Source organism: Sminthopsis crassicaudata, chromosome 6, assembly GCF_048593235.1.
Source record: "Sminthopsis crassicaudata isolate SCR6 chromosome 6, ASM4859323v1, whole genome shotgun sequence".
NCBI classification, from domain to species: domain Eukaryota; kingdom Metazoa; phylum Chordata; class Mammalia; order Dasyuromorphia; family Dasyuridae; genus Sminthopsis; species Sminthopsis crassicaudata.
Window position 1 is genome coordinate 236203324 of NC_133622.1, and position 12089 is coordinate 236215412.

At 53.6% G+C, this 12089-nt stretch overlaps 1 protein-coding gene across 2 annotated transcripts; it reads right to left on the reverse strand.

Moving 5' to 3' along the window:
- Positions 1–942: 942 nt before the first annotated feature.
- Positions 943–11867, reverse strand: RAPSN (receptor associated protein of the synapse). Of its 2 annotated transcripts, none has more exons than XM_074274702.1 (8): positions 6017–11867; positions 5290–5520; positions 4879–5037; positions 4365–4463; positions 4088–4210; positions 2204–2257; positions 1662–1861; positions 943–1571 (listed from the first exon to the last, which is right to left on the reverse strand). In XM_074274702.1, exons 1-8 carry the CDS (start codon positions 6206–6208, stop codon positions 1499–1501), a joined length of 1131 nt encoding a protein of 376 aa, XP_074130803.1. In that variant the 5' UTR covers positions 6209–11867; the 3' UTR covers positions 943–1498. The 2 variants fall into 2 exon arrangements, with proteins under 2 accessions (XP_074130803.1, XP_074130802.1); XM_074274701.1 differs by having other exon boundaries at positions 5290–5628.
- Positions 11868–12089: the final 222 nt, after the last annotated feature.

The window sequence follows — 12089 nt, forward strand, 5'->3', positions numbered from 1 at the left end:
GGGAGACGCTGGCTGCGGAGGCAGAAGCCATGGCCCTCCGTCGCCATCTCTTTGGGGCTCCCTTCCAGTACTACTGTTTTGTAGCCCATCATCCTGCAGGAACTGCCCTGTGTCCTGCTGGCCAAGGTGGGCACCTCACCTCCCTCTGTGGGGGAGGAGCAGCAGCAGCGGGGGCTGAGGGGCCCGGCCAACCTCACACCCCCAGCTGTTCCCCAGCAACAAGAATCAAGTGAGAAGTGCTGAGCAAGGGTCAAGTGCTGAAGTGTTTTCTTCTTGTCAAAATGCATTAATACTGAATGTGAGAAGCCAGAGTACCATGGCGGGTGCGTGTGTGTGCGCACATGGACGTGCGCGTGAATGTGTTTAAATAGTGAGGCAATTATTGCAACAATTGGACCTTCCAGTCCAGTTTTTGGGGGGCAAAGGAGGTAAACTTCTTAAATAGATAGAATAGAATGCCGAGCTTAGAGTCAGGAAGCTTAGTCTGCCTCTGACGGAACCTGTGTGAGCCAAAGCAAATTACTTAAGCCTAATGTGCCTCTCAGATCAGAGCCCATCTATGTTGATAGAAGGCTGTCCCACATGAGGAATGCCTGGCACCCAGTAGGTGCTTAATAAATGCTTATTGCTTTCCTACACTGAAATCTTTCTTGTATGATGTTCTAGCCAGTTTGTCATCTACAGTGTATACACTTCTCAGAGTCAGGGACAAATTTTATATGACTTTTTGTAGTTTTGTTAACATCTGGTTAATTACTTTGCATACTGTAGGTGCTTAATGTTTGTTGATGGCTGTTTCAGGACGGGCTCACCAACCAGGGTCCTATTATTCCTGATGCCCCGCCCATGTGACTTGGTCATAGGATGGTGGATGTCCTGAGAGCTGGCCAGAAATGACTGACGAGAGTTTTTCTGTAAATGGTACATTACATAACAGCCCTGCATAGAAATGATTTATTTTTTCTATAAAGAACAGAATACAGACAAGTGGAGGGTGGGGGGGTGGGGCTTGGGGGGAGGGCCACTTCCCGCCTGATGCCTGATCCACTGGCCCAAGCCTAGGCAAGGGGTGCAAGGCAGCCCCCAAGCCAAGAAAGGAGCTTCCCCTTCAGCGGGGAGTGGCCTGGATTCAAGAGACACTTGGAAGGGGGAAAAGAAGCGGGCTGATCCATGTAGGTTCAGGACAGAACATGGCAGCCAGGAATGCTACAGGACCATGGAAGGGCAGAGATACCGGGGGGTGACACGGACAAGGAAGTATGACCCCTCTGGGCCACATTGGAAACGAAGCTTTTGGGTGGAATTCCAGGGGGAAGACCCGAGGAGGACGTGGCTTTGGCAGTGGAGGCCGTGAAAGCTCTGAACAGGCTAAGGATGCCGAGGTCCCCAGGGCAGGGGCAGGACAGCAGAGCCCCCGGACAGGCGACAAGGCCTCGGGGATGACAGGAGGAGGAACTGTTCCCCCTCAGGCCACTGCAGGCATGGAGCAGTCCCTCCGTCACACAAAACCCGGCTTCATGGACGAACGGCGGCAGTTGGGGCAGCTCTGGGTCCCGTGGTTCTGGAGGCACCTGTAGGGGCAAAGTGGGTTTCTCCTGGCCCGCTTGATAGCTCACCTGCGCCGGTCCTACATGGGCTCCCCACCAGTCCTAGCCTTTTACCTGAGGTGGAAGAAGTGGGAGCACGGCAGGGCCTGCAGCCGGTTGTTGCGCTCGCCGATGGACTCCCCGCACAGGCCACAGTAGAGCTCCATCTCCTCCACACACTCGTGGAAGCGCACGACGTGGGCCCGCAGCTCCCGCTGCTGCCCCCGGCTGCGGTAGATGCCCTCACTCAGGCAGTGCAGCTTCAGCTGACTCAGCTGGACACGGAGGCGGGCGGGCGGAGGGAAGGACCCGAGACTGACGTGGGGGCCACGCAGGAGCCCCTCACAGGTAACTCTCAGGGGCTTCCCCACCCGCTTTTTACCTTTAGCCACCCAACAATGGTGCACGAGGGGCAGGGCTAGGAGAAGTCTCAGCGGGTGGGCAATGGGTTCAGGCAGGTCTGTTGGGCAGGGGGTGAGACCCTGCATCCGCTCCCCCCAACGCTCCCTCCTCTGAGCCCACCTCATCTTAAATCAGCCCAGGATCCCTGATAGCCCCCACTCTCCCTCGATTCTAAAGGCGCCGGGAAGGCCCCAGAGGGAAGGCCCCAGCCTTACCTTGTTCCCCAATCCCTCGGCCAGGTCCTGGGCCTTTTCGATGACATCTAAAGCCTGGGAGAGGTTCAAGGAGAGAGACATGGGGCAGGCCGGAGGGCAAGGGAAGGGATTTCCGGGGTACCCTCCATGCTCAAACCCACCCCCAGGCTGCCAGGTGGCTCCTCCACTAGAAGGCCGCCCACCGCAGGCTCTGCCTTTGGCTAGCTCAGACCAGGAGACCCAGGGGCCGGCGCCTTATCTCAGGCCTCACCGCCACTCTTGTTCTTTCTTCTCAAACCAAAGAGGGACAAAGAGCAGCCCTTTTCTCAGCAGCACTACAGTGTTTCCTCAGTCTGCCCTGACCTTCCGGAAACATCCTCCCTAACCACGAGTCCGGTCTAGGCCCCGGTCTTGTCTTTCTCTATATTCTGGATACATATCTGTATCCCATCGATTCTCCCAGGAGCCGCCACTGGCGACGGATGGGTGGCTCTCCAATGTGAATGTTTCACTACCTTTCTGCTCCGTTTGTGCCCGGGAAGGAACAGCCACAATTCCACTCCCGCACCAAAGCCAGTGCACAAAAGGGACTGAATCCTCCGCCTTCCCCCGTAGCCACAGGACCGCGTAGCCGGACGCCCGCTCCGGCTGTTCGGAGGATGCGGGTTTGGGCAATGGCGCCAACTGCCCTCAATCTCTCTGAGCTGGGTGCCCACCTCTATCAACAGGGGCAAGAGTGGGGGAGGGAACGCAAGTGGCCAGTTGGCTGAGACGATGGCAGAGCCTGATGGAGGCCCAAGATGGGCGGTATAACCTGCCCACTTCTGTTAATGACATCACCCTTTCCCACAGCACCGGGCTTGAAACTTTGGTGTCCCTTTTGGCTTTTCTTCCCATCAGCCTCCACATCCAATCATCCGTCTCTTTCAAGCATCCCTCTCATCTCTCCTGCTGCGATGACCTCATTGGTTTCCTGTCACAAATCTCTCCCCACCCTCCAAATGGCCCCATACGGACCCCCCCTCCAAATCTCTCGCCGCCAAGCCACCTTCCACACGCTCGCCACACTGACTTTTTAAGCACGGTCCTATGTCACCTTCTACCCAGGAAAGTCCAGGAGCTTCCAAACCAATAGGAAGTCACTCCTTGTTGGGCCTTGCGGCTCTTCACAATGAGGCATCTCCCTGCGTTTTAGGTTTTCTCGCGTTCCCCTCCTTGCGTGCTGTTTCTAGCACCTGCCACACGCTCCTCCCCTCTGGCTCTTAGCTCCCCAGTCTCTCTCAAGGTTCAACAACCCCAATATTCTTTTAATTAATCCCCCTGCCTCCAGGCTCCCCTCACATAGCTGCCGACAGCAGCCTCCCAAGGGATAACTCTGTTATTCTTCTGTTAAAACTGTCAGAGGCTGGCTCCCTGTCGCCCATACACCAAATAGCTTTGAGCTTAGCACTCAGGACCTCCGCCACCAGATCCGGCCTCGCGGGCCTCCTTCAATGCTTCCTCTTCCGACACCGCCCTGGACTAGGAGCAGGCAGACATGGCAGCCCTGCCCCGCCTTTGTGCCGGCCCTCCTCGCTTTTGCCCGATTTTTCTGGTTTCCTCCGTTACCCCCTCAACATTCCCTCATGCACGCCTGACTCTCCATGCTCCCCTCACGCACTACTGGGTACCTCCGCCGGATGCCCCAAGTCCCACCTAAACTCCTTGGGGGAAGAGACGGGCCTTTCCTTCTGCCTTTTTCGGCCCGTAACAAAATGCCTCGCATATAAGGCCCTTGTAAACGTTGGAAACGCCCCCAGGACTCCCTTGTTGGGCGCGGGGCCAGAGGGGAGCCAATCCCTGGTCAGACCCTGTCAGGCAGAGAGGCGCCTGAGATGGGGGGAGGGGAGCGGGGGACGAGCTCACCTTCTCTGGCTCCTTCCTGGTCACCCAGCACTTGGCCACGCCCAGCAGGACATACACCTGCCCCAGTCGATTTCCAATCTCGGTCATGATGCTCATGGCGGAGTCGTACCTAGGGAAGGCTGTCTGGGGGATGGGGGGTTGGAAGGTGCAGGGAGATAGTGGGGGGTCAGGTCCACTCCTCCCCATTCTCCCAGTCCCAGGACCCGTTTTCCTTTTCGCCGATCTCAGCCAACTCCCCGCCCCCCAGTAAAGGCCCTTCCGGACTCGGCTGTCTCACCTCCAAGTCCCTGCGGCTCCGGTGGATGTCGGCAAAACAGAGGAGACACAGAGCCTGGAGGGGCCGGTCCCCGTGCTGGAGGGCAATCTTCATGGACTCCTGGGAGGCAGAGGCCCTCAATCCCAACGTCCCCCCCCGGCCCCCACCCGAGAAGGACAAGGGAAGGGGAAACACTGGGGACAACCCCCTGCCCCATAATACCCTCTCCCCCGAGAGCTCCCCGGAGCACCCTTACAACAGGCAGGGCTCCCTCCTAACAGGATTCAGGAATGTTAATTTGCAGCCATGACAACTAGGCCCAGTGAGGAAATTTTTATCAAGGAAAAGATGGCCTGGAGGGGGAGGGGATGCCTGGGAGCTGGGCTGGGGAATGGGCCTAGGCCAAAACCGCCATGGACTCTGAGGTATTCTGGATCAGTCTCTAGGGTATCAAGTTGGGACTGAAAGAAGGAAAAGGAATGTTCCAGTCAGGACCCGTGCCAGGCTGCCACCCCCTCCCCAGCCCCAGGCGCACCTCACAGCACTCCATGGAATCACCCAGGTGCCCGAGTTTCCGATAGGCCACGGCCATGTGGTACTGACTCATGGCGCGGTACTTGAGGCTCCAGCCCTTGCCGTAGTCGTTCACCAGCTCGGCGGCTTTGCAGGGGAAGAACAGAGCTTTCTCGTAGTCCTGGAGCCGGAGGGGGCGGGCACAGGGAATAAACAGGGGCGGCCTGGCTTGGCTAAAGTTTCAGGGCCGGACCCTTCCAGCGGCCGGTCAGGGCCCATCCAGAGTGGATCGGGGCCTGCTTTAGGAAGGTGGAGGGTCCGGGATCCTGCCACGTGCCCACTCTGCATCAAAGGGCAGCACCTGCCCCCTCCCCAGAGCCTCCCTTGCCTGCCCTGAGGCCCCTGTGCCTCTCCTGGCCAGGACACCACTAACCTTGACCTGGGAGTAGAAGTTGCCCAGGCTGCAGCAGACCCGGCACTCCAGCATCTTGTCGTCGTTGTTGTGGGCGTAGCGAAGGGCCTTCTCGAAGCTCTCCAGGGCCTTCTGGAAGAGGCTGAGTCCCAGAAAGGCGTTGCCCATGCTCAGGCTGACCTGCCCGTTGAGCTGCTGGCCCACCCGGGTGCCCTGCATGTTGAGGCAGGTCTTACAGTAGGAGATGGTCTTCTGGAATTCACAGAGCTTTTCGTTGCTGCGGGCCAGGTTCAGGTAGCTCTCCATGAGGAAGTCGGCGTCTTCCAGTTCCCGGGCCGTGTCGATCTGCACCACGGCAAACTGACCCCCGGGCCCTGCCCTCAGCCGGGGTCCGAGAGGAACCCTCCGGGTAGCTCAGGCCCCAGAACTCGAGGGAGGTGGAGCATGGCCCCGGGAAAGCAGGGGGCCGCCAGGACAGGGAGCGACAGTCTGGTATCTGGTTTGAAGCCCAAGGAGATCGGGATGGGTACCCCCCAATTCCAACTGGCACCTCCTCCAAAGGGGGAGAAAAGGAAAGCCCCTTGCTATGGGCTTCCCGAAAGCGGCCTTCCTTGGTTCCACAGGAGGCACCTCTCCACCACTCCCACACTTGTAGGCCGGCTCCCCACTGGCCCCTATCTGATGAACCGGGGAGTGCAGCCGGGGGCCCGAAGGGTGGGGGGGTGGGGGCGCGGAAGCCCCTCCTTACCTTCAGCATATCCTTGTAGCGGCCCATTTCTGAGTGCGCGGTGACCAAGCAGCCCAGGACCCGGAACCTGCCCACGAGGTCTGTGCTTTTCTCCAGCATCCTCATCCACACCTGCAGGGCCTTCTCCGTCTGGTTCGACTGGTAGAGCTGCAGCCCCTTCTCAATCTGTTGTTTGGACTGGTCCTGTCCCATCTCTGGCTCCACCGCACCCCCGAGGTCCCCAAAACGATCCGAAATCTGAGGAACGGCCCCTCAGCAGAGAGAGGAACCAGCCAGCCCGAAGCTCGTTGCCATAGAGGGGCACGACCCCCAAGCTCACATCTCCCAAGAGATGAAAGAGGCAGTCTCCCCCCAGCTAGAGGAACAAAGGACAGAGGGACAGCGGAGGGACCCTGGGCGGAGGGAGAGCTCGACACCCGAGAAACGGCTCATCCGGCCCCCGCCCAGCCCGCAGCTGTCCCTGCCAGTCCGGGCCACATGGCCAGCCAAGAATGTCCGCTCCAAGGTCACGCTCACCCCCTCCCCCAGCAGCCAGCTCCCAGAGGCCTTGGTGACTGTTGGGACGATGACAGCCCGCTGACCAGGGGCCTTTCTCCCCCTTTTTTGGGGGGCTCCCTCCCTCCTCTTGCCTGAACCCTGGGTCACAGAAGGGGAAAGGAATCGGAGAGAGGGCCATCTGTGTCTACCAGAGCCTTAGAGACGGGGGGAGAAGGGAAGGCTGGGAAGCTTCTCTGAGCCACCAGAATGGGAGAGGACTGAGACGGGCTAAGTCAAGGAAGTCAAACTTAGAAGGTGACGTGGAGGAGGCAGCTGGGTGGCGCAGTGGATAGAGCACCAGGAGGACCCCAGTTCAAATCTGGCCTCAGACACTTAACACTTCCTGGCTGTGTGACCCTGGGCAAGTCACTTAGCCCCAGCCTCGGGGGGAGGAGGGGGAAGGTGCCATGGTTGACGCAGGCTGTGTGGACAGCCACGGGGCACCGAGGAAAGTGCTGGACTTGGAAACCTCGAAGCCTAGGCTTGAGTAATGCCGCTGCCCCTCACCAGCGGAGCAACATGGACAGCCACTTTACCAGCACCAAATATGGGGGAGCCCACGAGATGGTAGCTCATTCGATGGGTGGCTGATCCCAACCACCAAGCTCCTTCTTGTCCCAATATCCCCTGATCTTAAACATGGATTAAATAAAGGTTTTCCCAAAGCTCAGCTAAAAAAAACAAACAAAAAACGACTGTGTACAAAATACTTAAGAGAAAGGAAAATCAGGGTTGCCATCTCCCAGGGATCAGGTGAACGCATCTCCCTGTCTGCTGCTTCCTGGGGAACCCGTACAGAGGGTTCTCGTTTTGTGGCAAAAGGCTCTGCAGGAGCTCAGACGAGGTTCCTAGGAAGGACGATCAGTGGACACAGATCACAGGCCTTGGAGCCGGCAGAAGTCACGGAGCCAAAGCCCTTCCTAGGAAAGGGAGGAGAGGGGCAGGGGGAAAGGAAAGAGGTGGGGAGGGGAGAAGAAGAGAAAAACAGGCAGGCAGAAGCATCCCACCCTGTATCTGACATTACACCTGTTTTAGCTCTTCAGTATTGGAGGGGTTTCTAATTGGAAAAACAAATCTGAAAAAATTCCAGGTATAAAAGTAATAATACTGGGGCCGCTAGGGGGCGCAGTGGAGAGAGCACCATCCTTGAATTCAGGAGGACCCGAGTTCAAATCTGCTCTCAGACACTTGACACTTCCTAGCTGTGTGACCCTGGGCAAGTCACTTAACCCCAGCCTCAGGAAAAGGGGGTAAAAAAAGAGTAATACTAATAGCATTTATAAAATGCTTTAAAATGTGTAAAGCACTTTCTATGTTAACATTTCCGATCCTGAGGAGTTGATGTTGTTATCCCATTTTACAGATGAGGAACCTGAGGCTGACAGGGAGTAAGTGCTTTGTCCAGTATCTGAAGTCAGATTCTTCCCCCAAAGTTAGGGGCAGAGATTTAATTATACGCTAACAGTGGACCAAATACGGTCTTTAAAAGCTTTTAAAATTTATTTTTAATACATATTGCTTTATGAATCATCCATAAGAGCTTTTAGCAAGAAAAGGAGTTTTATCAAATAACCCTAAGATGCCAGTTAGGAGAGAGCCGCCTGGCAAGTGGGGGATTGCGTCATTGGTCGGTGGGCTGAATCCCTACTGAAGTTTAGGAGAATAAATCTCTTACAGGGGAACTATAACCCGAGATAAGAGTCTAACTGGGGTCTTCCTGACTATAGATCTTGCACTCAGTACCTAACTGCTGAATGGAACTGATGAGGAGAAAGAAATCACAGCTTTGCCTGGGAACAGACTGGTGCTTTCCCACTGAAAAGCTGCCTGCACAGGTGTCTCGTTGGCCTGTGGGGTGGTGGGTAGCACGGCCTGCTTGCAGAGACCCCCAGGATATCTTAAGTGTTTAGGAACAGCAGCAGCTGCTCCCATTGCCACAATACCGGCTTTTATTTAGCTTTTTATTTTATTTTATTTAGAAACTTGCACAGGCCAGGATGCTCTTGGTCGGCAGTAAATAAATATTCTTAGAAAAGGGAAGAAACTAGAAAGAAAGGTGAAAAATGGATTCCCTCATCAGTTTCAGGAACCTTAAATTTGGGCTTTTCCACAAGGCTTAGAACATTTGTCAAATTTTTTTTTTGTATGTAGAAGCACCATAAAGGCCGCTAACAGGCAGGCCCAAGAACGGCTTAAATTACAGATCCTTGCCTTTGTATCGCCATTGCAAGCAGAGCCCACCACACGGGCGTTCACTTACTGAAGGAACAACACGTGCGTGTGTGCGTGTATAATTAGAAGTTGACTACTTGGCCGTCTCCTAACCCATTTCTCTGTGGAACTAGAGGGGACACAGTGGATAGAGCACTGGCCTGGAGGCAGAACCCAGGTTCAAATCCAGCCTCGAACACAAGCTGTATCATCTTAGGCAAGTGACTTACCAAGTCTTTGTTTCCCCATCTGTAAAATGGGAAGAAAGGCTCTCAGCTCCCAGGGTTACTGGGAGGATCAAATGAGAAAAAACAGTTACCACTGTGTCTAGCACATAGTAAATACTATATAAATGCTAGCTATCATTAACTTTATGCTGAAGAACAAGGAGGATTATTTTTTGCATTCGGAGGCTGGCCCTCCCAAGACTATAGCATTACTGAGTGTCAGAGACCAGTCTGATTGCCTCCTGAGGCCTAAGGTTAAATTATCCAGGGTAATAGATAGGACATAACAGCATCTATACTCAATCTGAGGTCTCCCTTGACCTTTGCTCCACCACGCTGTAACCTTTTTAAACTGAATTTGTGACCCCTGTGGGGGACACTGAGATGCGGTGACTTCTGAGGCAGCAAGAGTGCGCCAGCCTGCGGTCAGCAGGGGACAAGACTCACTCACCCACCAGCCGCGTGACCCTGGGCAGGTCACAAAGCCCTGTTTCCCTCAGTTTTGTCATCTGAAAAATGAGCTGGAGAAGGGAACGGCAATCACTCCAGTATCTTTGTCTCTGACTAGGATCCCAGAGTGGGCCATGAGTGAACCAGTGAGTGCTAGGAAAATCATGGCAGCAGGGGCTAAACACAAGCACTCACCTTCGCTCTTTCCTGGCCATTGGTATCCAAACAGCATGCCAAACAGTGTCAGAAGGAAGAGTCCTTGGTGCGGGGAGATTATAATACCAGAATTTACATGACAGAAAAAAAAAGGTGGGGTGTTTTTGTACAAATCCATCTTGACAGAGGGTGACATAATCTGAGCGGCTTTATTTCCACACTTAATTGATCTCTGGTTGAGAGTAGCTCTTGACTCTCATTAGAGGCTATTCTGAGCTTGTCAAGTACTCGCTGGGTCGTTAGCTATCCCTATGCCAGCACTTTAATACAACAGCAAGAAAATGAATCTTTTGGGGAACGAAGTGACTCCCCCACTTCAAAGCTGGGCAAGTAGCAGCTTCTTCCAAAAGGGTTGGAGCAAGAGCCTAAGAGATGGACGCCACCCAATTGGATCCAAATGACTTAACTGTATATATCCAGAGATGGCTTTTTGGAGCCTTTTCTCCCAGGGTGCAGGGGCCACTGAAGGGGCTGCTCAGCCCAACGGCTGACCTCCCATTTCTAAGCTAGATGCGTCTGATCCTCCTGAGGCAGCTTGGTGGCTCTGGCTGCAGAGCTGCCTGCCATTCAAGTGCCACTTTGTGCAGCCATCCACATCCACTTGTGCTTCAAGTGACTTCCCAACCTCAGCTTCCCCAATTGTGCGGATCACGGGTTTGCCCCTCCGCCCTCTATAAGACATTCTCACATCCTTCTTTCATATGATCTATAGCAACCCTGAGGTGAGTAGTGAACTCCAGGGGGGGTAAAGGGGAAAATCAGACTAGAAGCTGGGTTTCTCACCTTCTGTGCCACGTGGCAGCACTGACAGAGATGGCAAGGGTTTGGTCAGGCCATTCCATCAGTCCCCACCCACTCCCCGGCTCTAAATCAGGGTCCTGACCCCTGTACCATGTACATCAGGGAATCAAATCTGGACATTCTCCAGAAATGTCCTCCCAATTCCATGCCCTCCACCAAAATCTAAGCCGGCTCTCGTGCCATCCTCTTTTACCGTTCTGACTTACCTGGGCACACACTCAGCCCAGTCCCGTAGCAGGACCACATGACAGGGCCCATCTAGCACTGGATCTTCTCCACAGAGAGGGTTCAGTAAATGGGTTCATTGGATGAACTTTGGTAAATAGTGGCACTGGCTGCACGGTCCCCAGACCCAGTCTAGCCTCTGCGGTCAGGGGCAGCGGCATTAGGACAAAGGTTACAGGCAGCGCTTCACCTTTATTATTGAAAGAGGGAGTGTCATACAGATTTTTTCTGATAATGTCCGTTGGAGGAAATAGGAGAGGGGTGGGGGGAGGTCCAGAGAAGAGGCAGGAGGACTGCGGCATGTATCTTGGGAAGAGAAAGTGTGAGGGGGCTGGGGGGCAGTTCTCCGGGAAGAGCTACACGCGGGTGCTCTTTGAGCAGAGTGTTGTTACCAGCTGTGTCACGGGGCTCTGGAACACCCCGAGCAGCAGGCCCCACAGGAAGGCTTCTGTCTCACGTCCCACAGAGCACCATCTTCCCATCCCAACAGCATTAGAAAACAAAGATATGACACAGATTCTTCTCAAACAGTTTAATAGCAAATAAACAAAGGAAGGTACCACACTTGGCAGATACAAAATGACTTTTTGTCCGTGTGTCTGTGCAATTAAAACAGGTTTAGGTTCCCCATTGGGACAAAAGGAAAACACACAAAGGAAGGAAATTTCCTTTTTTTTTTTTTTAAACACATACTCGCTTGTTCCAAACTTGTAACAATCTTTTCATCTTTAAACCCACTACACAAACTCTGCGACCAGGCCAGAAAAGCCACAGGGCTCTTCTTGCTGCTGCTTTTTTTGTTTTTTTTTTTTGTTTTTTTTTGTTTTTTTAACGATTAAAGTAAAATCCATAATTTTCTACAGAGTACAACACAATTTCACACAAAAGAGACGGTTTCTTTTGCAAATCAAAACAGGGGAAAGAAAGGAAAAGCTTGAACAAGGTTAAGGGGAAAGCATCTCTACAACTGAATCACGACTTCGAGTTGATTGAACCCCATTGCTGCTGCAGAACAGACTGTACGTTTGGTCAGTGGCAATTTTTTTCTCTTCACATTGTGAAATCACTTTACATTGTTTTCTAGTAGAAAAGGCAAAAAACTGTACAAAACCCCTAGTGTTTAAATACAACGTTTGTACCAATAAAAAACTCACACAGGTTTGTCTCCAAAATGGAAAGTTACTTTTTTTTTTTCTTTTTAAATTATTCACAAAAAGCAGCTGGAAATCAGAAAGGCAGCTGCCGTCCCAGGGTCTCAAATCCATTAAAACCACCACAGAACAACTAAAACAATCAAAGAGAGGAAAGGAAAGGAAAATAACATCCAACGTTTGGCATTTTGGTTGTATCCACAGGTTTCCCCAGAGCTCCTTTCGGAATCAAAAGCAAAACAGATTGGCAAAAGA